This window comes from Danio rerio, chromosome 4 (genome assembly GCF_049306965.1).
Source record: "Danio rerio strain Tuebingen ecotype United States chromosome 4, GRCz12tu, whole genome shotgun sequence".
Lineage (NCBI taxonomy): Eukaryota > Metazoa > Chordata > Actinopteri > Cypriniformes > Danionidae > Danio > Danio rerio.
In genome coordinates, this window is record NC_133179.1 from 15,407,805 (window position 1) to 15,434,795 (window position 26,991).

A 26,991-nucleotide genomic window follows, 5' to 3' on the forward strand; every position below is an offset into this window, starting at 1 on the left:
ACACACACAGTCAGAAGATCGTTATGGACTGGTTTCAAGGACTATAAACTCAGCACACACAGGCACATCGTTGAGTCTTAAACTGTTTAGTGAGCATTAGGACGTGTTTCCCCTTGCCTTGCCCCATTTGACCCCTTTACTTTGTTATTTTGTTTGCCACCTTTACGTTTGGGATTATTTGTATGCACCTGTTTGTTCCTGTTTCAACTTTTAATTGCAAGATGTTTCTCTTAATAAACTGCTATTTGAAGCCCAACTTTGTTGTGCAGGCGTCCTTACATGACACTAACCTTGTTTTTGTTGTCAAATGATGACCAAATGTGTTATTTAAAAAAATAAATAAATAAATAAAATAAATAAAAAATTTGATATATAACAATTTTGTATTTTTTAAGCAATTTGTTTTAAAGTTTAACCTACATTCCCTAAAAATATTTTCAAACTATAGTATAGTTTATAGTTATATTTCCAGTGTTTTATGAAAACAGATTTAAATGTATGTTAAAAGTGGAGAAATTGATGGAATTTTTATAGATTTCATGCATAATTACATGAAAGTTGGTTCATGTAATCTGTTCCACATCATTGTTTACCTGACAATACATATAATTCTGTAGATAATGAGGACTCTATAGACTATATTATTATTAAACTGTTATTATTAAAATTGTATCCCATCCATCTGCTAAACAAATTTATGAATGTCAAAAAACTGTTTAGTATTACTTTTTTTTAGCCTTTTAATTTAATGTCCTCATAACCCATGTTGTAATAAGCACACACACACAAACACACCTCCCTTTTCCATTCTCCCTGCTCTCTCTCTCTCTCTCTCTCTCTCGCTCACTCTCTCTCTCCCTCCCTCAGTCAGTCTGCGCTCAGTTTAAGTGCTGGGACTCGGAGTGTGGAAAGCAGAGGGCAGAAGTGTGTGTGTGTGTGTGTTTCCTCTCCTCCCTTTCACCTCCGTTCATCTTCTCTCTCTCAGATGACAGTCTGAACACAAACTGCAAACAGCAGGATGAATGCGTACCTGTACAAGAGCTCCGGACTCCATCCAAAAGACCCATTCAACATGCTGTAACATCAGGAAAACTGGCTCTGCAAGACAACAACACACACAGAGGTAAGACGGAGTATCTCTGCTTCTCATTAACAACAAAAAAGGCTCTTTTCTGTCTGTTACCAAATCCCCTGTTTAACTCAAGTTTAGCTTTTTTCCTTCTTCACACAAGTAATTTCGCACATTGATGTGGCGATTGATTGTTTTGAAGCTCACACTGTGGATTATTGCGAAAGCGTCAGACACGTTTGTTCAGGAGATATCATTACATCGGCTCTTGAAGCTTCGGATAATTAGAAAGGTGAAAGATGACCTGCTAATGATGTGTTTGTGGAAAGAGAGCGTCTGGAGGGATGGTAACTTGGAAACAGGAGCGTGGAGTTTCTTTAATGGGGGGAAATGTAATGAACTTGTCTGTTCGGTATCCGTTCGGTCTCTGTGTGCATTTCGTGGATGACTGAAGTTTCCCAGCAGCCCTTCACAAGTACTAATTGGGTTCCCCACCTCTGCTGTTTCTCACACTAGGTGCGAGACTGTGTGTGTTGATATACTTGAGTATGCTTTATTTGATCAGACTATGTTCTCATCTGAGCAATGAGTTTGGACGGAGCCCTGAAGCTGGGTTTTATAGAGAGCCACTGCAAGCTGTCAGAAACACTAACAGCTTGATGACACATATCTAGCGTTATCATAATTATTACAGAACTTAACTGTTCTTGAAAATTAATAATAAATATAATGATAATAGTAATTGTTATAATTATTATAAATTATAAAAACAATACATCTAGATAAACAACACAGGCAAATAATGCATTACATAAAATGTTTTCTTTCATAAAATGCACTCCAGTAATCTCGTTTAAGCCTTATTTACAACTTTCACTACTTGTTGTAAATTTCTTCTGATATTTATTCAATATTTTATCTGCGCTTCATTTATAATGTTGGCATAGATTAAGGCTACGATTACATGGCAAAGGGGTAGCCAAATACACAAAGGTTTTTCCTTTAAATTTTAAACAAATTTCACAATTACACAATAATATTTTCAAAATGATCTGCGTTCATTAAAAAAATGCCAGAAATGCTGTATTATGTATGCCAGGACAGTATTTGACACTGTTACTTCTGGCAATTTTGCACTTACAGTATGTTTATTTAGAAACTGCCATGCGTATGGTGTGTCTCGTTGAGTGAAATGCAAAGTAAAGCTGTGGTCACACTGGATTGAGCATGCGAAATTCTGTCGTACAGCATTGCGAAAATGGGCGGGATCAAACAAGATGGTTATACATTAAAAAATCGATTGGTCCATATATAAAATTTCTGTTCAGGGAGGTCATGTTTTGATCTTCTGTTTTTCTCACACAATCACATGATGCGATTTCACAGGGCAGAATTCCCCAAGCTTGAATTCTCCAACGCAGCGAACTGCAAAACATGTCGCACGAGATTGCGTTTCCGGTCTGTAGGAAGTCTACAGGGAAAAAAGTCCAGTGTGACCATGGCTTAAACACTTGAGCAATAACAACTCTACCAATATTTATACATTTTCAGTCCCCAAAATAAAGTTGTCGTGTAAACAAACAGGCAAAACACATGAAGTTTACTTTTTTTTTTACTGAAAACGTTGTGTTAATTGCTCCTTCATTAATATTAATGCTGCTGATATCCATAACTTTGTGGGTGTTTAGTCATTTTTGATTAAAAACTGAAAACTTTTAAACGTATTTACATGAAAACAACTTATTATGGGCCTAAAAATGCTACATTTTGAAAAGTGCAAGTTAGCGAAAATGATAGCGTTATCGCTTTAGTGTACACTGCAAAAATTAAATTTTGTGGAATTTGTGACGTCATGCACATTTATATTACAGTCTGTATGCAGCATACTGTACAGTAGGCTTATTCTGAAAACATAGCCCTACAGTATATACGTTTCTGGAGATTGCATTTTATGTAGCCAGAAGTATGTTTGGCTGCATTTCATTTTTTAAATAAACGCTTTGGGGCGGTATGAAGCCGTTGCTTTTCGCTCTTACCAGCTGACCACACCTCCATATGGACGGATTTCCCACTGTAACCAGTTTGTCCGGTTAGCTTACCATGTACATTGGTGGACTTGAGACTCAGAGAGGAGATGACCACGATGACATGGTTCGAGTCTGGTTAAGAATGATTCCAGAAAGCAGGTAAATCCAAAAACAGAATCGAAAAATTTAAATAAACGAGTAAATAACAGGGTGAGAATGTGGTAAAACGTTGTAAAAATCAGGCGAGGGCTTTTCTTTTTCTGGATTGCTTTTTAAAATTGTCGGTTAAATTTAGGGAAGTGGGTGGTTGGGTCAATCTGTGGTTTTGAAAACACTATTGGTTGGGTTTAGGGAAGGAGGAGAATGGGTCAGTCGATCTAGCAGTCCGTCAGTCATTCAGTCAGTCAAACAGTCAGTTGACAGCAGCCTCTGGTGGATTTGCGCGAGAACAGCAGACGCGAATGGTACTCGCAAGAGAAATTTGGCACTCAAAAAGTGAACACAACGACCTCTGGTGGGTTCGCGAAAACAAAAACTGCAAAATAAAGTAGCTCCTGTAATGTATTTGGTGCTCTCCAGAAATGCATATAGAGGTATGTTTTCAGAATGAGCCTGGTTTTTCTTTGCATGTTTGAGTACCTCACAACCAAAACAACAACATTGGGCCATGTGCAGATGTGCATTGTGTTTCTTTACAAAATGTCATTGCCACCTACTGGCCTGACATGCAGAATACAGCATTTTAAGTCATTTGTGGATTTACTGTATGTGAATGAGGATCCTTTTAACAATGTTACTACATCAGAGTTGTGAAAACGTTGTTTATGTGAACCAACAGAAAATGTGTCCGCAATCTGAAAGATATGAATGGTGCAGACTAAATGCTCAGTTTTGATGTATAGCACAAACATAGATGATAGCAAATATTGAGAAATGTATGCTAAATTTTGGAGACTGACCAATCAGAATCAAGTATTCCACATCACCCGTGTAAAAATTTTAAATTACAATCTTTAAAATGTGAGAAATGCATCCGTAAAAGCAAACCCCTCAGCCCATAGAGATGCATCAATGATCTCTTTTTTGTGTGTGTGGATGAACCTGCATTTCCAGTATGAGTTTTGCAAGAAGTCCGCCATCCCCAAGTTTAAATTAATTAGTGTGTCTTTATTATTTGCTCCCTTTGGAAACACTTTCTTGTAAATTCGAACTCCATCTCTCTGAATCAGAAGCCAAATTTAGTCACCTAATTTTAGTCCGGACACGTCATCTCTCTTAGGTGAGAAATACATTTAGGAGGAGAACAAAGGGGCTGGATTTAATGAAAGCCATAATTCAGCCCCTTTTTTGCCCTAGCAGCACTAGTTATCTGCCTTTCACAGAAACAGACAGAAAGAGAGAGACCCTTCTCAATTACAAACAACCCTCTGTGAATGTCTGGTTTTGCTGTGACTACAAGACCACTAGAAAGGCAAAAACCCTCTGATTTCTGAAATCCGCCCAGAGTATGTCCTAGTATTACACCTGATGCTTTGCTTTAAAGACTGATCTGCCTCGGGCAGAGCTTCGATTCGATCACACTGCAGGTAAAAGTCTTCCCTCGGGCTCTCGATTTACACACAAGTCCGTCTGAGTCGCTTAAAGACAATGTGTGTTAATGTGCAGAGCGAATAAGACTTTCTCCATCATTCTCACATTACAGAGGCAAACTGGCACGGAGGAGTAATAAAAGAGCTCTTTAGTTGCACCGCTATGAAAGTGGGAGAGAGAGTGAATTAGGCATAAATGGACACAGAAAGAAGGGATATAAAAGCTATTTGCAGCTGTTGATCTCTCATTTAAATGAGCAATCAGTGCCGCTCACCTGATCCATGTTTGGAAAATGGAGAACGAAATTTGGATGAGAGTAAAACGACCAGTTTATGGCTATTACTCTCCATAGACTGTTTTTTTTAGGACACTTTCACACCCAAAAAATGTGTGAAAGTTTTAATATAAAGCATAAAATATTATTTAAACGTCCTTTATATTTTATTATGGGCTTTTATTTTGTTAATTAACTCAAATCGTTATAGGACATATTTGTGTCAATATATACTTTTCTTAGACTCTAAATTTTCTAAATTTAGTTTTTTTTAAGGTTAATAATTTAGGTTAATAATTACCATTATTGTATTTTAAATGTTCATAATAAAATAGTATTCATAATAATAATAATAATAATAATAATAATTACAACAACATTATCATGATCACTATTATTGTTTTATTATTATTAGTAGTAGTAGTAGTAATAATTATAGTAATCACATTAATAATAATAATAACAACAATAATAATATTCATTATAATATTATTGTTATTGTTATTATTATTATTAGTAGTAGTAGTAGTAGTAGTAGTAGTTGTTGTTGTAGTTGTAGTAGTAGTAACGATAATAATAATAATCATCATCATCATCTTCTTCATCATCACCATCATCATAATCAATAAAATATTTATAATACTAATTACAATATTATTATGATGACTATTACTATTTTATTAGTAGTAGTGGTAATAATATTAAGAATAATAACAATAATAATCATCATCATAATATTATTGCTGCTATTATTATTATTAGTAGAAGTAGTTGTTGTTGTTGGTTTTATTATTATTATTGTTAGTAGTAGTAGTAGTAGTAGTAGTAGTAGTAATGATAAATAAAAAATAGAAGTAATATTATTAATAATAATAATAATAATAATAATAACAATAACAATAATAATAATAATGATCATAATATTAATAATAATAATGATAATAATAATAATAATAATAATAATAATAATAATAATAATAATAATAATAATGTATAATTTGTAAACCTGCATTTTATTTATTTAATTTTAACTAATGCATTTAATTTAGTTTTTATTAAAGCTGATTTATTATTCACTAAAGCAATAAAAATAGTAATACATTATTTAAAGCAATAAATTAGGATTAACATTATGCTGTTTAGTGAGTGGTAAATTGTGAGCAGAACGCAGCAGTGGCCGTAATCTGTTGTTGAACGCGTATGAAGGTGTTTGTTCCTTCTGAATTTAGGTAAGGGGTATTGATGGTAACTATGGGGATGAGCAGAGAACAGACTGTACCATCTGCAGTGCTAATGACGTTAGTTCATGTTATCTAAATGTAACCTTCCCTTTTTCCTCGTTTCAACACATCTCAATTGAGCCCAACATCTTCTCCAAATCAAACCCTGGGTGGCTGTCTTTCACTTTAAGACTAGCAAATGCACGAGAATACAAATGGCATGGCATTTTCAGAGAAAAAAAAACAATTTAGGCAGATTTCATCATCTCGATTTGCATTTACAAGCACAGACTCTGTTTTGTGAGCTGATTTTATCTTTTATAAGATGTCTATCCAAGTAAGAACCAATAACTGAGAGACATTTATTTTTTAAATTCAGGATCACTTTGCATTTGGTCCTGCGGTGCTTTTGAAAATAAGTAGTGCAGTCAGGTTAAGAGTAGGGCTGCACGATTTTGGAAAAAAATGACATTGCAATTTTTTTTTTTTTTTGCAATGTATATTGCGATACAAATACAGTTTCATCAGATGACTTAAATAGCTCTGTTTGGCAAGTCATTTTTTTAGATTGTTTTAAGGTGATTTTGAAGGGGAGTGAAATATAAATAAACTTTATGTAATTTATTATATACATATAATAAACAAAGTACAGTCATAAATAAACACAATGGAGCAAATATTTTACTTTATACTTAAAGTAAATATACTTAAAACATACTTTATGGTTTTCTGGGGAGAGTCTAACAGTGATTGGGTATAGAAATGCAATAAAAAGTGTTAAATAACATTAGATAGTCTTGATCATATAAATAATTCAATTACATTAATCTTTGTTAAACTTATTTATGCGCTGCTAAAATGCTATAAACTCTCTTAAAATACTCACATGGTCACAGGCCTTAAAAGCACACACTTGCAGATGATTAACTTTCACTTTGATATGGTTCAATTCTACAGTGTCTCCAAATCTTGTGTGTTTTTGACCTGTGGTTTCTGGTCAACAATAATCCTAACTTAACATTGCCATGTGACTATTGCGGATGCACACATTACGATATCGATGCACAAACGATTGTGCAGCCCTAGTTAACGGCTATCTTTCTATGCCAACTCTGACTAATATATCCATTTCAGAGAATATAACTCAGATTTAATGATCAAATTGATCCATAATTATGATATAGTTTCAGACTTTCAAGTTTTAATTTTTAGTTTATGTTACTTCAGGGTTATAATGTTTAAATCTGTTTATTCTCTACAAAATATAATGGTTTTGTTTGTTATTTTGTGAAACACAGTAGTCAATCTTTGATGAGGATCAAAACCTTTAACCAAAGTTGTTCTAAAAGTATTGAACAACACCCATTCTTGTCCAGTTTTTTGATTCAGTTCAAATGTGGATTATACTGTATAACACAGGATCACCTCTTTCTAATGTATTATTTAAGTTAGTGTGTTTTCAAAAGGCATTTTAAAATGAAAAAGCTATTCGCCCTGACAGACTTGTACACAAATACCTCTGTACACAAATATCTCTATACACAAAACATAGCCTAAAACGTGTGATCCGTTGACTATTCACGCTGAATAGGCAGGCACATATTTTATATATCTGTACTTGCACTACTGTGCAATCTGCCGGATGTGTTATGGTAGCACAAGAGGGTCTTGATAAATCAGGACAATATAAAATAGTCCAGAAGACCATTCGGAGAGTGACTGTAGATAGACATGCCTCTGTTTTCAAACGTTTATGTTTCAGTCCATCTAAACTGAAAGGGATATCAGCATTTCTGATTTAAATATTTTTAAAAAGATCAGTTTTCCCAGAGTTAAAAAGTCAGCAAATTACAGACAACAGGCATAACCGTAACATATGTAAACAACGCCTCAGTGTAAAATGGTTCATTCAAGGATCCAGTCTCACTAAACCCCTCCTTTCTGAGGTTCTGCTCTGATTGGTCAGATTGCCCCGTCAGTTGTGATTGGTCAACCACTTAAAACACATTTCGAAAAACCAAATGTACATTTCCACATTTGAATTTTAGCTTCCCTTAACACTTATATTAAAAAAACATAATAAGATGTCTTAATCAGATCATTCAACAGGTTTCAACACACTGTAAAAAAAGAATTAATGACAAAAAATAATTTTATGTTGCTTTAACTTATTTTGATAAGTTAATCAGGTTTCAAATAAATGTTTGAAGTTATACAAAGTTTAACTTAATATTCTTAGTCAATTTGATCGATTGAAATATAATATATAATAGCTTAAATTATACAAACGAAAAAAAAAAAATATATATATATATGTATATATATATATATATATATATATATATATATATATATATATATATATATATATATATATATATATATATTTATTTTTTATTTATTTTTTATTTTTTTACGTTTGTATATATATTTATTGTCATTTAAGGCAGATATAAAAGGAGGATATATAGATAAGTTAATTTAATTCACCAAAAAAATTGAAGGCAGTGATAATTTTATAACAGGTAAGTGCAGGTTTGTCTGATTATTGGTTCAACTCCTTCAAAACTAGATAATTATATGGACAACTAAAGCATTGTTCTCCACTGACATATTCTTTGCAAGCAACATACATTTATCTTTTTTTTCCTACTGTATATTCTCTGTTATTCTGTTGGGACTCTCGCAGCAGAAACTGCCATTGAGATGAATGTGAACGCTAACAGATACCTCTCTCCAGATATTACAGACCTTCTCTACACAGTTCTGTCAAAAAAGTCCCTTCTGAAAGCAGAAGAACAGAGAGGAACTTGTTCACACACAAGTCGTTCGTCTCAGCGGACGACGTGGCATCTTCTCTAAATCTGGCATTGTTTTCCTCCAAACTCGCATTAGTTTACAAAGCTTTCTCTAATAAAAAATTAACAAGCAACAGAACACAGTCACAAACAATTAGCTACGTAGCTACTCTATTATTCAATAGCCGGCGGCGGGGGGTTATGTGGATGAGCATATGAATATAAATATTAATTGATCTTCAGAGAGGCACAATGACATCAGTGGAGCGAGCGCTGAATTTGGCGATTTCTCGTTTGCTCGGAGACAATGGGAGTGTGTCCCATTTTTTTTTTCTTCCCTACATTTTCACACACGCGCAACGGTCAGGAGGGAACCGATAAACACACTGTAGCGTAGCTTTGGGATAAGACAATCCTTCACACACTTTTGTGAAGCTCTATATGATGTGCTGCCAGGAGAGGCACTGCTGGTAGATTTGGACACCAGAGCCATATGCACTTCTGTTTCTGAGGGACTGCTCCATCTGTGGACACACTGCTTTGTTTTCATTTTTTTGTGGATAATACTGAAACCTTTTGGGATTAAATGAGGGAAAGAGGCAGATTTCATCTAAAAAAGTCATTCAAAGCACAACTTGTGCCAGAATATTTGAAAGTGCATTTTCACATCAATTATCTTGTTTCACAGAGCAGAATAAAAAGAAGATTGCTGAGGGGAATGGCTCGGTTTTTGTGTATGTTTCAAAATGTAGTTTGAAAAACTAATATTGAATGTCATAATAGGTACGTATAAGAAAAGGTAATTAAATAATAATTGTTAAAATAAAGTACAATATTTAACTTCATTTTTTTTATTTTAGACCCACTATATTCAGTAAACAGACAAAAAAAATTGTAGAAAAAAAAAGGTTTTCTTAATACTTAGTACTTAATAAATGATTAGTGAATGGCCAATTACTCATTCATTTATTCATTTTCTTTTCAGCTTAGTCCCTTTATTATTCTGGGGTCGCCACAACGGAATTAACCACCAACTTATCCAGCATATGTTTTACGCAGCGGATGCCCTTGAAGCTGCAACCCCATCTCTGGGAAACATCCATACACACTCATTCACACATATACTATACGGACAATTTAGCCTACTCAATTCACCTGTACCGAGTGTCTTTGGACTGTGGGGGAAACCAGATCACCCTGAGGTCATACAAATGCCTTAAATCTTAAATAAATATTTATTATACTATATATATATATATATATATATATATATATATATATATATATATATATATATATATATATATATATATATATATATATAATTAATTAATTAATTAAACAAATATCTTGTACAAAATGTGTAAATATTATAAATAAGTATAAAATATACAATTTTACTGAATACATTTTCATTTATATCTATATTCATAAAAGCATAATACTTTTCAACATTGAATAAAATAACAATTTAACAGTGTCAATTAAGTGTAAAACTTTCATAACTATATTTTAAATCAATAGATTTAAATAGGTATAAGTATAAAATAGTATAAAATATCAATTAATTTTTAAATATTCTAAAAAAAGTCATTTATATTTTGCTTTACAAAGCATAATAATTTTCTTTAACATTTAATAAAATATTTAAACAGTGTTAATTAAGTGTAAACCTTTAATAATTATGTTTTAAATCATGCATTAAATAAACTACTATTATACTTAAAATATATGCTTATATTTGAACAAAGATCTTGTATATAATGTGTAAAAATGATAAGTATAAAATAGTATAAAATATTTTAATCAATTACTTTTAAAATATTATACAAATTTATATATATAAAATATATCTTTTCACATATAAAATATTTTTATATTTTATTTATATATATATATATATATATATATATATATATATATATATATATATATATATATATATATATATATATAAAAATTTTCTTTTTACTTTACAAAGCATAATACATATTTAAAATTTCATTAAATAATAATTTAACAGTGTTTTAACTAATAATTTAAGGCAGATATACAAGAATGATATTTTGGGTTTTGTCTACACAATTGTCCACACAATGCTACTTTACAACTGAAAACTGCATTAAATAACTACTTATTATACTCAAGAAATCATATACTTATAATTAAACAAATATCTTGTATATGCATAAAAATGATAAGTATGAAATATTTTAATTAATTAATTTTTTTATTTTAATTTTCTAGATAAATTTTCATTTATATCGTGCTTTACAAAGCATAATACATATTCAAAATTTAATAAAATAATAATTTTACAGTGATAATTTATAGTAAATGTGTGTGTGTGTGTGTGTGTGTGTGTGTGTGTGTGTATATATATATATGTATGTATAATGCATAAAAATAATATGATATAATATTTTGGATTTTGTCAACACAAATGTCCATACAATGCTATTATAAACCACACTAACTTTTAATGTGTACAAAAGCTTCGAAGTTCTAAAGGTTTGGCACAACACTTGGGTGATTTACTGTAACAAAGACGTCATTTTTTTATTTTCGGTCAAGCTGTTTCTTTATTATCCCCACTGAATATCTCACTGAGTTTCCACAGTAACACTAAAGCGGTGTGCATGTGCGTAGGACAGTGTTTTCTCCTCACCGTATGTTTTTTGTTTTCTGCTTTTAGCATTTAAAACTGCGATGCTGGTTTCATCTGAGCCGCGCAGCAGATGTTCAATATCTCCTGAAACCTCGCTGGAGTATCAAAGCAACAATAAACACAACCAGAGCTGCTTGCTTTATGCCATTAAGATAAGCAGATAGCAGCTCTGACAGAGTAAACACTCCTTACCTCATCTGAAATTCACAAACAGCCACAGATCTGATTGTTGATACTCTAGGCAGGGTGTTATTTTTCCTGCAATATGTTTATTGTAGAAATATGCGGCAATATTTCCTAATAAGATACAAAGTTGGTCATTTGTTTACTGTATTTGTGGATTATTGAAGCACTGAATGCTGAGGGAAAGCATAATGTGAAAAAGATATCAAATATTATGTAAATATAACTATAATGATATTTTCATTAAGCTAGATTTATATATAAGTAAATATTTTAAGCAGTGGTGGACAATAGCTAAGTACTTTACTATACTATTGTACTTAAATACATGTTTTAAATACTGTACTTTTACTATACACTTCGCTTTCGCTGAGTCATTGATTCAAATAATCAATTCAGAGAGTCTATAGGTAATGACTCGCTGACTAAAATGACTTGTTCACAGCAAGTCTCCAGGTAATGACTCACTGATTCAAATAATTCATTCAAAATGAATGTGCAGTTGTACAACTCACTTACCGTTTACACTGCCAGTTAAATGTGACCCAATTCCGATTTTTTGCTCAGATGTGACAGATCGGATCTGTTCTAAGACTGTTTAAACACACACAAAAAAAAAAAAGCGCATGCATTCAGATATTCAGAGATCAGGCATTTTTCATATATGGAAATAAATCGGATATAAATTGGATATGTGACAATGCGACTATCTTGTAAACAGGCAAATCGGATTTAATGAGGCATTCCATTTTGTACGTCATTAAACTTTCAACAATGTGGTACTTCTCAGTGGTTTAATGACGTAGAAGGAATATCATGTTTGGAAACGCCAACGCTGTAAACAACAACAACAACAGAGGAAACATAGAGGAGGAAAGTGTCAGTGGTCGACAGCAGAAGTTACCTGCCCTTTTGCCCTGTTGGGAGATGAGTCAGTGGAAGCCACCATATATAAAACATAGACACAACCTGCGATGACCGTCCATTTCCTTCTCCTCCGCCTCAAAATCAATCTAAAGTTGGGCGAACTTAGCATATTTCGCAGAGCTAAAAGCAAGACCATTTCTTCCATCGCGGCTAGTGTGGTGCAGATGCTAAAACCCGCCTTTACGCATGTGCGATGTTGAAATTTGTATGGCAAGTGTAAACACATGAATCAGATATGGGGGACAATTAAAAGAACGTGTAAAAAGAAAGGCAAAAAAATCTGATATAGTCAACAAAGCGGAATTAGGCATCAAGACCTGACAGTGTGAACGGGGCCAAAGTCAAATGATCCATTCAGAGTGAGTTTACAACTAACAACTCATTAATTCAGGTGATCCGTTTAAAGCAAGTCTCTACTTAATGGTTCGCTGATTCAAATGATCCACTCAGAGCTATTCTGCGGTTAACAACTCACTGATTCAAATGACCGGCAGTGTATATTTTGAATCATTTTTCAATGCATGATTTAAACTTAAAATAAAAATAAAACATAAACAAACAAAAAAATCTTGGAAATTAAATAATCATTCATCAATCAGTACTTTTAAAGGGGTAGTTCACCCCAAAATTATTCTGTCATCCTCTTTACTCACCTTCCAAATATCGCAAACCAGCTTTTTTCTTCTGCTGACCACAAAAAAGCTATTTAAAATGTTGGAAACTTGTAACCATTGACTTCCATGGTTTTTGTTGTTTCCTCCTACGGAAGTCAATGGTTACCGGTTTCTAACATTCTTTGAAATATCTTATTTTTTTGTTCAACAGAAATAAAACTAATAAAGGCTGGAAACCACTTGAGGGTGAGTAAATAGAGTGTAAATAAAAATGTTTGGTTGAATCCCTTTAATAACAAATGCGCGCAGCAATATTAAACACGAATTTGTTAAAAATCTGCACACATTCGAGATTGTACAAAAAACGACAGTCAGGTCTAACACACAAAAAACACCAGTACCTTAAAAAATTTGTAATATGAACTCAAAAAAGCAACAACTACTTCGAACAAATCAAAAGTCATCCAATCGTTTTGCAGAAGTGCACTTGAGGGTGAATGAAAAGCGAATACATTTTTATTTTTGGGAGAACTATCTCTTTAAGTATTTATATTTATAACATTGGGCAGCAGTGGTTAGCACCATCACCTCGCAGCAAAAAGGCTGGGCCAGTTGGCATTTCTGTGTGGAGTTTGCATGTTCCCCCTGTGTCTCTGGGTGCTTCGGTTTCCCCCACTGTCCAAAGACATGCGCTGAAGGTGAATTGAATAATCAAAAATTGGCTGTAATGTATTTGTGTGAATGTGAGAGTGTATCTATGGGTGTTTCCCAGAACTGGGTTGCAGCCGGAAAGGCATCTGCTGTGCAAAACATATGCTGGGTAAGTTGGCGGTTCATTCCACTGTGGCGACCCTTGAATGAATGAATTCATAACACTTGATCAGGCTATCTACACATCTTACTCAAGTGCTTGATTTGTATGCTTCATCCACCCCTGTTTGTGTGTGTGTGTGTATTGTAACTGTGATTATGTGTGAGTGCCTGTGTGTGTGTATATATAACTGTGTGTGGTTGGCAAGAGGGAATGTTTCTGACTGCCAGTAAGCCACTGCACGGGTGACAGAGGCGGATTGGCATGGTGACGTGTTTATGACAGACGGCCAGATTTGCGCGAACAGGCTGTTAGTGTAGCTGTAAACCAAACACAGACAAGCTGACTGCTGTATAAACACAGAGAAGAAAGATAAGAAAGATTAACGATAAATAAATATCTAGAGAGAGACACACACACATGCATCTCCATTAGTTCAGAGCATGTTTTATGCAATGCACCACCATGTAACCAATGGCTGGATGTGTTCCTTAGGTAGGTCACATGCATCTATTCCATGTGGTCTTTCTGTCGACCCCTTTCACCGTCCTGCACTGAGAGTCTCTATAGGTATGTTCGGAATAGCAAAGTGCTTTCACTGTTTTTGCATCATCTGCGGACACTGTGAGGACTTTCCGTATGCATGGGAGACTGGAATGACCTGCAGCGTTATAACATAACATGTGGCACACACAGCCTGACTGCATTGATTTGGATGCATTGCAAGATTCAATGTGCATGGCTTGACCTTTTATGTAAATGCAAATCAGACATTTATAGCCATTAATGATATTAACAATGATTTTGTTCTATCTGATTTTTTTTATGTATCTATTTATTATTTGTTTGTTTGTAATCAGGCTGTCAAACATAATAACACGTTACAAAATTAAATTTTTATTTTAAAAATAAGTTATTATTCTCTTTATCCCAGACATTAGGTACAATAGTACAAAAGACAGACAAAACAATGCAAACCACACAAAATACATTAAAAAGATAGCTATGCCAATATTTCATCAAAGGTGGCTGATATCACACCTTATTAAGCCTAGGATCGATCAACAACATTAAAATGTTATTCGGAGAATACTACAATAGACTGATAAACTTATAGATCAAATTTCTCATCAAAGCAAAAGATGATCGAACTGTTACTCTACAGAATAATTCACTTGCACTGCACCATCTATGTTTTTGTAAGAAGAATCCTCATCATTGTATGCAACTTGCAGCTTATGGACACTCTTTTTTATTTTTATTATACCACTGTGTATAAAGAACTGCAATATATTCTAGGTTTACCTTAACCTGCTTTGAACACAAATAAAACTTTTCTCACCAAAATATTTGCTTGAGCATTTAACTTTTGACAAAAATTAGTTAAATAATTCAATTTAAAAAAAATCGGTTGATAAATTAATGAGCATTAAAATGAATTATTTTCCCTTTAAAACACACTTTTTTATTATAATATAATATAATATAAAATATTAATAATTCAGCAATGTAATTTAATAGAAAAAATACTAATAATGTATTATATTAAATCAGCACTAATTTATGGAAATAAAAAAAATATATAATTTTAAAAATTTGTAGCAGCATGTTTTATTTTGCCATATTTGTGTTTAAATTAAACAATAGGGAAAAGACCAAAATTAAAAATTAAATTAAATTACATTAAATTAAATGTAATTATTTATTAAATTTTTTATTACATTATTTCATCATATTGTTTTTTTTCATTTATTGTATTTTATTTCTTATTTTACTATTTATTTATTTATTTATTTATTTTAATATATTTATAGTGTTTTATTATATTTTTTTATTTAATTTAATTTTAATGTAGTTACATGTTTTTTACAAAAATAATTAATGTTTGTCAAAGGTTTTTACCTTTTATGTAGTCAAATAAAGAAAAAAAATTATTACCAATCAGTAAACATTTTTTTAAGTATAATTATTTTATGTTTATTCATAAAAATTGACCATAAAATTTGGTAAATGTTTAAAATAACCTAAAATATTATATTATAATATAACAATTAATTCAAAATGATTAATTTGAAGTTTCATACTGTTTTCTTATTCTGAAATAAATCTGCAAAGGGAAACACACAAGCTGGATTTGAATTCATGCCCACATTGAACACATGCAATAACCACTAAGCCATGTCCAAGACCCCATACCAAAGAAAATGTTACCTGTAGCATCACGTACGTTACAATTGCATTCCACAAAAGCCTCTTTGGAACATCGTATTACTTTCTAATGCATCTCATGAAGGTTGCACCAGGATCTGTGAGGATATGGAGGCTTAGAAAAGGCTTTAGACAGAGATCTGATTTGATTTGATATGTTGTGTGGGGACTGCTTTTTTTGGGGGGGGAGAGTTTTATTCATATCACTCTGTTATAAAATGTGCTTTTCATCAAAGAGAGCACATGCAGAGACAAGCATGGACTGAATCATCAATGAGGAATTATTGCATTTAATCTTCTGCAACATGTTGTATCTATTTATCATGAGCGCATAATGTGGGTTCTTTTTAAACCAAGATTCCTCTCATCAATATTCACATATCTTTTGCTTTTATCATCAATCTCTCACTTTCCTTTTGACAGATATAATAAAAGGATTGTGGTAAGACCAGCTGGAGCTCCATTTTATTAGTTGCTGTCTGTGTATAACTTATACCTTGTACCACCATCAAGCCCAACAGATGTCTTTGTCCAAATAATGAATGAATATTTCACTCTATTGGTTGCTGCTGAGGCTAAATGGATGAATAAGCCTCTTTTAACTCCAAAAGCGTAGATACACATTCAATTTGCTTCACTTTTCAGCTGAAATGAACACTAGATGTAGTACAACAACACCACTTTCGGTTGTTTATGTGCAAATTGTTAACTCGTATGCAGATGAACAACTACCACCATTTGCACTTCAAAATAATTTACCAAAGTGTGTGATTTACAAATGAATACATTTTAAAGGTTATCAAGACATGTATGTTAATGTTATTAATATAGGTGGGCATAGATAACTTTTGCAAATCTAGATTAATCTAAATTAAAATGGCCCATTTGAATTCTGCTGAAGGCATTCAGAATATGTGTGCTACCCAAATAATAGGTCTTTGAGAATGGGTTTCTCAAGCCAGGTGGCGCATTAGACCAGGGGCTTATCTCCTGTTTCCAAAATGCATCATAAACTGCTTGAGAAATTATTCTACTATGATAATTGGTGAAGAAAATAAATGATGTTCAATAAGATGTACTTGTGTTTACTAACTGTTTTTTCTGTTAAACATGAATTTTGAACTGTAGGCCTACATAAGCTCTAAACAGCGATTTTTGATTACCTTAATCCGACTAAAGTCATAACTGAACTAAACAGAAATGGAATTAAAACATGTGGAGTATGCATTAGTGACATTATTGAAGTAAACAACGCGATCAAACTACCGTCATGCAGGACTTTTCGCCATATTTTTCGACAAGATCCACACACGCGGGTGTCAGTAAAGGACTGTATACATACAAACACATACACACATATGGCGAAATAGGGAAGTTTTTTTTTTTTTTTCATTTGGCATGCGTTGCAAAAGACGAGGACAAAAGCAGCATATTTAGCATAGGTTAGATTGTATCAATAGTTTTGGTGTGGTTATAACGGAAACTGATAGCATGATAAAGGTGCACTCAAATTACGTCATCGTAAACAATGAAAGCACACATGGTCCAAAAGAAATGCAGATTTCTTTGACCAACGTAAATGTCATGTTATTATTTTAACAAATTTCTCAGAGGCATCATTTACATTATTTTAAGACATACTGTACATGTGTTGATACCCAGGATTCCATTAACATTTGCATTATATATATTTTCCAGCCTAATTTCACAAGGGAACATAACATAACTATTTTAAGTATTGTAGAAAAGTGTCTAATAATAAAAGTGTAAATTATAGTGTATGTGATGTTTCAGATCCAAATACCACACAAATACTGTTTTATAACTGTTTGAAACTGCCCCTTTTAGGCTTTAGGACTGTCGCTTTAAATTTAAATGATATTAAGACCCATCCCTCTTTACAAAAGAGGGTGGAGCTACAAATGCCTATGCATCAGCATAGTGAAAGATTCAAAAACAAGACTAAAGTCTTATGCTAATGAGGGAGAGATCTTCACTAATGGGCGGGGTTTTCCCCCTCTGATAACATGTACAATGGAAAAATGCTAATAAAAATTTTTCTGCAGACTGTTTTTATACAAATGTGAGTATAAAAAAAAAATTAATACATTTTCATCATTACAAGCTGGTTATATTCAAAGATTGAATATAACCACACAATTGTGTTTAAACTACTTATAAAAGTGATTTTTGCATGTTAGGTCCCCTTTAAACCATCTCACCTGGTCTAATGTTTATGACTTGCATAATTATTTGAGTGTTTTTTCTTTCAGAGCTTGCAGAATAAAATGACCACTTCATGAGGGCTGAGAGATGATCATGAACGGCCGCTGGTCCTTCAACACCCTGGCCATCATCTTTATCCTGCTGTCCACTGCAGGTAAGACCACACAGACGCCATTAAACCCTTGATGTGAGCCTAATTCCAATATATTTCACAATAGAATGATCAAAACCCACTCTCGCACGCACACAGTCTCAGTCAGACACGTGCCCTCAAGAGTCATGGCTTGGACTCGAGGCAGATTGAGTCACAACTTTAAGGATCTGACTTGGCAAAATCTCTAATTCAACTTTGACTTGCTCACAGTTACTCGTGAGCGCATTTGGATTGATCTCTCAACATGAGTCATGGAAGACTGAACATTGGCTTACATGTTGTTTCTGTCGTACAGGCAAAGTGTGCAGTGGTTTGTTAGACAAGGACACACGTGGAGGGAAAAATAATATCGGTGATGTCAGTGAAAGCGACTCATGGGCCATCCTGTATGCACAAATTGAGTTGCAAATGTAACACTGTAGCAGTTCCAAAAAGCAATTGCCATTTGCCATCTGGTAATGGACAAAAAAAATCAGCTACTTTTGTTTTATACGCAATTTCAACACAGCACTTTAGTTTTTAATGGTAAATTGGTGTAAGGTGTAAGAACGGTCTTTAAACCACAGCGGTTCGAACTGTAGTTCTGCCGAGCGACTATAAAGTAATCAGCATGATGGTAAAAAACTGAACATTTCTAGTCAAACCATTGTTCTGCAATCTCATACCAAAAACGGAAATAAGGGCAGTATTAATAGCTAAAAATGTGGGAGAGCGTTGATATTATGTGATTGTATTGTATTGCTATATGGAACAATTAAGTGTTGATGTTAAATCAAAAGTAATTCACAAATACTTGAAAATGAAATGATTTAATGACAATAATTCTCTATGGTTACAACTGAATTAATAACAAAACACTGTATAAAATGATAAAATATGAAATGATAAAACATATGGTATAAATTGTACCCAGCTTAAATGTAAAATTAAAGTTACCAGAGGTAGAAGGAGAGACACAGGGAGAGGGAGACAAAGAGAGCAGGCCCAAAAGCCTGATTGCAGTAGAGTCAGAGAAGATAGACTCCAGAGGAGGAGAGGAGCAGAGCAGGAGAGAAACAGACCAGAAAAAGAGAGGGCAGGAAAAGAGACAGAGTTCGAGTTTATCACCTATCTTGTATCTTTCTTGACCATGTGACTGAAGCCATTCAAGACATTCAAACTGACCAATCAACATGTGACCACACCATAAAACCCCCAAAATCCACACAACAGGCCCTGATCTTATCAGTATCTGCCTTTGTAGTCAGTATGGACCTTCTTGAGTCAAAAAGCATGTTTTGTCATATAAACAAATGCATATGATAATTTAGAGGGTACTGTGACCCGCTTTTTACATTAATGTAATTTTTGCATGTTCAGTTATTAGTTAATAATAACTAAATTAATCACACAACAAGACATGTATATACATATAAATGTGTCTGTTTTGATGCCACACAACAAAATCTGTGGACTAAAAGCAATCATAATTCAAAAATCTCTGAATAAAACTCTGAAAGAAATGTATTTAGCTTTTTGTAAATTTATATTTTGTGGATTTATAAAATGATTAGCCCTCCGGTGAAATAGAATATTTAATTCTTTTTAAACATTTCCCTATTTTCCTAAGGATATTTTCACAGTATTTTATATTACATCTATATTTATATTTATATCTATATCTGTATTTATATTTATCTGTGTGTGTGTGTGTGTGTGTGTGTGTGTGTGTGTGTGTGTGTATATATATATATATATATATATATATATATATATATATATATATATATATTCTTTCCTAGTTGTTTTACTTTGGCTCGAATCGAGTAAAAAAAAAAATTATATAATTAAGGTCAATAATATTCAGCAGCATCGAATGTTCTCACTCGATTGAATGGGTGTTATCAGTGGTTATCAGCTGACAAATATGGGCCAGTAGGGGCCTTCTGTGCCTACTGGTAGGCTCAGAAGGCTGTTTTCATCTATCCAAGTTTAATCAGCTATAGATCACATATGGCTGCGGTCTGAAGTTCATTCATTCAATCATTCAATCATTTTCTTGTCGGCTTAGTCCCTTTATTAATCGGGGTCACCACAGCCGAATGAACCGCCAACTTAAACCGGAGCACCCGGAGGAAACCCACGCGAACGCAGGGAGAACATGCAAACTCCACACTTAAACACCAACTGATTATTATTATTATTAATATATTATTCATGTCTAACCTGTAAAAACAGATCTGGATCTGGAGTCTTCTGTTAGTATATTAACCATTTACACCGATAATGCCAATTTAATCGTGTGATAACATTCAAATCGGGTGTAATATTAGCCCCCTTTTTTTATTGGCTACAGAAAAAATATTGCTGTCTAGCTAACTTAAGTCTTTAATTTGCACTAAAAGCAGAATAATATGTTGAAAACTAACTAGTAAAATAGTATGTACTATCATCATGGCAAAGACAAAATAAATTAATTCTAAGAAATTTGTTATTAAAACTATTATTTTCAAAAATGTGTTGAAAATCAACCTCTCTGTTAAACAGCACTTGGGAGATGTTTGAAAAAGTTATTAAAATCTACAGGAGGGCTAATGATTTATATACAGAGAGTTCTACATCTGCGCCGAAACTTTTTAATGAACTTCTGTTTCCAAAACTTGCATTCAGCTCACATTCGGCTGAATTTCTTTTGCTTGAATCAACTTAATCTAATCGGCTTTCACTTTTTAACTCCAGCCAAACTCTTTAAGCAAAAGATCTCTTTCTACTGTTCATCTTCTCAGTCGGGCCCTGAACATTTCATCAAACTGTCCTCAGATGAATGCGAAACCTACAAGCACATTTCCCATAAGACAAACAGTACAAAGGCCTCATGTCTGATTATGCAATTACATTAAATGCCAGGCGATGATGACAGATGCGTGTTTGGATTGAACTCAGAAGACTCTGCTGTTGTAAAAGGATGTTGGAGGAACTGAACGAGGTATTTAGAGAAACATTTGGGGAATATTTCAACAAATACCTTTTTCTTTTTGGGGCCCTGTTCATTCACTGTGTAATATTTCAAGACAAGTCCCACACTCTTGGGGAATTCACTGCAAATGAACAGTGTCTGCTTAAAGGCTGTTTATTAGCAAATGCTATTTGTGTTGTTTTAGCACCTGATTCACTAAGGGGATTCTGTAAATCAGGCAAAAATCAGAGCTAAATTGCTTAATGCTATTTCCACAGAGCAATTCCCAATCTTGACAGGTTTAAATGGTTTGCTGTGGACTAAAATCTGATGTACTATGCTCACAGTAAACTGTAACGTATAATTGCTCAACGATGACTGATTAATGATGACATTAAAATACATTTATAATACCACAAATGACTAATTGATGTTTGATTGGTTGAATAACTGATTGATTGATTGATTGATTGATTGATTGATTAATTGATTGATTGATTGATTGATTGATTGATTGATTGATTGATTTTTGCAGCTTGTTCAAACTACTTAATTAAAATAAGTAAAAAAAACACAATTTTTGAGATTTTTTAGGGACAACCTAATTTTTTTATGTTTAATTCACTTAAATTTGTTAACTGATTTGACTGATTTGTTAAATTTTATAACGATTCACTGTAAAAAGAAATTGTTTGACTTTACTTTAAATAAGTGAGTAAACCGGCTGCTTTTAAAGCAATTAATTGACTTTACTTTAAAAACAAAGTAAACTCATTGCCTTAAATTTACAAAGTAAATTAACCATGTTCATAATCAAGTTAAGTCGAGCTTTGCTGTCATTCCGGTACATGTGTGGACATACAGAGGAAGAAAATGTTGTGTCTTGCAGGTTAACGGTGCTACATCAATTAATCATAAATACAAACACAACATTGGACATAAGAGCTACTTTAAGATACTTAACAGTACACATAAGACAGGCAATACATACAAGTATATTTTACATTAGACTGAACAATGTTGTACAGGACATTGTGCAAGAGAGGTATTAAAGGTTTAATATTGTGCAAAACCGTTCTTTAAGGTTAAAGCAAGCAACACAACATAATTGTGATAAAATTATTCTAACTTTTCCTTATTGAGTTCTTGTAAGATGGAGTTTAGATACAGTGTCAGGCGCATAACACAAAAGAGTGATTCTACAAGTGGTTTGTCAAGCCCACTCACCTGTATGAAACATAATTTGAAATGCACAATGTTTCCAAGCGACATGGAGACATGTCAGACATTTCCAAGAGACATAGAGACATTTCCCAGAGGAATATTTATAATAATTAAGTGAAATCAGTAGTTGCCAGCTATTACAGGTTTACTTACGTTTTTAAGTAAATTGAACTTGTCACTTTTAAGGCAATGGGTTTCCTCCTTTTACTAAAGTTAAGTAACTAATCACTTTTAACAGTGTTTGTGTCAGCTATTCTGTGAAATTTGCATTCTTTTTCAAATGTTATCAATTCAAGTAATGTTTAACAGAGAGCACCTTTCCTTCAGAGTTTTATATGTTTTCTTTTTTTTTTTTTTGGGGGGGGGGGGGGGGGTGGATTAAAGCAGTTTTAAAATGTTTAAAAATATTTTTTCAAAAAAATACATTTTTTTTCAACTGGCTAGAACAAACCACCATTGTCCGATGACTTGCCTAATTGACTGAACTTGACTAGTTGAACTTATTAACCTTAAAAAAATGTAATTGTACTTTAAACTTAATTATGTTTTGCAAAATAACTAGTAAATATATAATATACTGTTTTAAAACACAATTCATATTGTATTAATATTTTTTAAATAATAATTATTAATATTTTTGTCGCTCAATTCTTAAGAAAGGTTTTAATTTATTATTATTATTATTATTATTATTATTATTATTATCATTATTATTATTATTATTATTATTATCAATTTAATTTAATACATCAATGTTTTCTAAGTTTTTTTAAGAACTAAGAGCCATTGCAGGGCCACTGTTTTCAGCAGACAAGCAGAGCTAGAAGTTTCACACACAGACTTCTGAGATTGTTTACGTAACTCCTGAGCCATATCTCAACCGACACGGAAGAGATAAATATCCCCAATGAAGCATAACTCTGTCCTTATAGTGAACACAGACAGCAGTAGAGATAGTCTGTTCCCTCCGCAAACCTAATGGCTGACCGTCATGGAGAAACAGCGCACAGTGTCGTTCATAAAACATTTAGCAGCCATTCTCCAGCGAGTGCAGACACGTTAATTCTAACACAGACAGACACGATTACCCAAAGGTAACTTGAGGACAGGGCCCTGCTTCCAACATCTGTGAATATTTAATATTTCTTTCATGGAATGTTTTTCAGCGTGGTGTAACTGGTTATAATGAGCGCAAGCTACAGTCCGCCATCATTATAAAACACATCCAGGTAGATCTGTTTGCTCTGCCAGAAAACACATGCTGACTTCCTTCAGCTGCCAAAACTCCTACAAGAGGGTGAACTTTCACCTTAATGAGTCCACACAGCTTGTGCTTTGCTTCATGAGGCATTATAACCCATCCAAAATTTAAAACCTATTTATGGTTAAAAAATAAAAAATAAAAATCAATACTTATCCATTTATGGTAATGTCTGTACACTCTTTACTTCCACCAAATTTAGTGTCAAATTCAGACAAACCCAGTCGCTGGGTTGAAAATTTTAATTGAAAAACTGATGCCACTTTACATTAGTTGGCCTTACCAACCATTTAATTGTTTTTAATGCAAGTACAATGTACTGTGTTTATAATGTATAGCAGAACACTTCTAGTGCTCTTGAGATGGGATACAGGGAGGGTCAGGGAGAGGATTGTTGGAATGGGTAGGTTTGAGGATGGATTAAGAAGTAATGGATTATCAACAGTGTAAATCAAAATGTAATTACAGAAATTAATTACAGATATGATCACATGCAGGTATTTAATCAATCATAAATACAATGTAAACATGTATTTACGCAATAAGTATTGCATTGTAACAAATGATTCATTTCAGTGTAAGTACATATTAGTTTAGACCCCTTAATATAAACTGTGACCAAAAAAATGTAACCCAACATTTAGGTTTCTCCATATTTGACCCAACAATAGGGTTCAAACAGGTCACTGGGTTATAATAGCACAGCATTTTTTTAGAGTGTATGCTTAAATCATTTAGTGGGCTCTCTTGACTGAACTCACAGGGAAGGGATTTACTCTTCATCTTTGGTTTTCTCTCAATATTCTTGTATGCCTTTTGTATGCGAAGACAGACATCCTGGTGCAGTCTTTAGTATTCAGAGCTGAACTTTCTGAAGGAGCATGCAGAAGTCTGAGTCTGTTCGCCAAACTCAATGTAAAACAGCATTGGGAAATGGTTCTGTGGTTTTAAAGAAAACTGGACTTTTGGTTCTGCTCATGGTCATTGCAAAAACCATAGGCAGACATTGTGTAGTAAAATATTTATGAATTAGTTTGAATGCTTAGTGGATTAGGTTTAGGGGATCGAAACTGGTTATTTGAAAACATTACAACTGCTGCATGAGCCAACTTGAATGAAAAATATGCCATATTCAAATCAATTCATGTTTATTATAGCGCTTTTACAATGTAGATTGTGTTAAAGTAGCATAACATAGAAGTTCTAGGAAATTGAAACTGTGTCAGTCCCGTTTTTACAGTTGAAGTTTAGTTTAGCTCAGTTCAGTGGGATTTAATTTCCCTGCTGAAAGAGAACTGCACACCACTGAAGAGCAAATCCATATGAATGGCTACTGAATGAACAAAACTTTTTAGAGAATCAAAAATGTATTAATCTTAAATTCAGCAGCAGCTTCGTCTGATTATAAGTGTCCGATTTTAGTCAGTTCTACTCAAGTTAATCAGATTTTATAATAAGTGAATCGGTGAATTTATAAATCGGTCTGGATGGCTGCTTAAATAACCTTAGTAAATCAAAAACATTTTTAAGCAGTATGATTCACAACTGTATGAACTTCAGTGAGTCAAAACACTTATGAGTCAGCTGGAATAGATTCTGAGTTAAATATAGTGAATTAAAACAAATTATGAACTAGTTTGAATGGCTAATGTTAAATAGAATTGAATTAGTTCTGTGTAGACATGGGCCGGTTTAGGATTCTGACGATATGATAACCTTGGATAAAAAAGTCACGGTATCACGGTGATTGCGATTACTGCTCTTAAATATATTATTTTTAAATGTCTAGGTAAAAACAAAAAAAAATTTTCCCCTTTGAACACAATATATTTTATACTGAGAAACTTTTTAAATTTTTGGAGCAGCAAACATGTGAGGCTAAATAATTCAAATGAATCATTGACTTCTGCTGTTTTCATTAGGCTCCGAAACACAGATTTTATTACTATTTAAAAATGGTGTCATGGATAACTTTTCTGCAGAAGATCCTGTTGTCTTAAAAAACGTAAAACAAAACGTTAAAAATAAATAAATAAATAAATATATATATATATATATATATATATATATATATATATATATATATATATATATATATATATATATATATATATATATATATATATATATATTTAAATTTATATACCGTAGGAACATTACAGTAGGTGGTGTTGGCGGTTTATAATGTTGGCGGTTTATAAATCTTGACTTTTTATACATTGAAAGCGGTTGTCGTCCCATGACTAGTTCTGTGCATTCTGTGCATTAAAACTTTTACAAATCAGTCTGAATGGCTATTTAAATAACATTTGAAAAGTATTTGTGAATCAGCTTGAATGCATACTGACTTAAAAAAAAGATTTTGTAAATCAAATAGTATGAAACAGTGAACTTATAGATCAGTCTGAATAGCTACAGAAATAACCAGCGAATCAAAAACATTTATGAATCCATATGAATCACAACTGTATTTAATTCAGTGAGTCAGAATAGCTTCTGAATCAATTCTACTGAAATGACATTGATTAAAGTTGACAAAAATGTTGAAACGGAAAGTTCAGAGAATGACGTGCCATGTTATGTTAAGTTGTCTGTATATATATCAATTCAATGATTCCCCTTCACGAGGAATGAGCAGAGAGGAGGTTCAGGCATGGAAAAGACTCGCAAGAGCTGGAATAGACACAAGAACCTTTATCGTTAATTGCCACGAATCGAAGTTGAATAAGAGAAGCGAAAAAATATTACGACACAGGAAATAATTTAACGTTCGCCGCGTTTGACCCCTCGCTAATGACCAAA

The 26,991-nt window shown here is 33.0% G+C and overlaps 1 protein-coding gene across 2 annotated transcripts in view; it reads left to right on the forward strand.

Annotated features, from left to right (window-relative positions):
- Window positions 1-880: 880 nt before the first annotated feature.
- shisal1a (shisa like 1a) overlaps window positions 881-26,991 on the forward strand; it is a 56,860-nt gene continuing 30,749 nt past the window's right edge. Inside the window, exons 1-2 of one of the 2 annotated variants that reach the window (XM_005164700.5) lie at window positions 881-1,123; window positions 18,663-18,769. In XM_005164700.5, the coding sequence (XP_005164757.1) occupies window positions 18,703-18,769 (67 nt within the window). In that variant the 5' untranslated portion in view covers window positions 881-1,123; window positions 18,663-18,702. The remainder of the gene's footprint in view (window positions 1,124-18,662; window positions 18,770-26,991) is intronic. The other variant, NM_001030141.1, reaches the window with a different exon arrangement.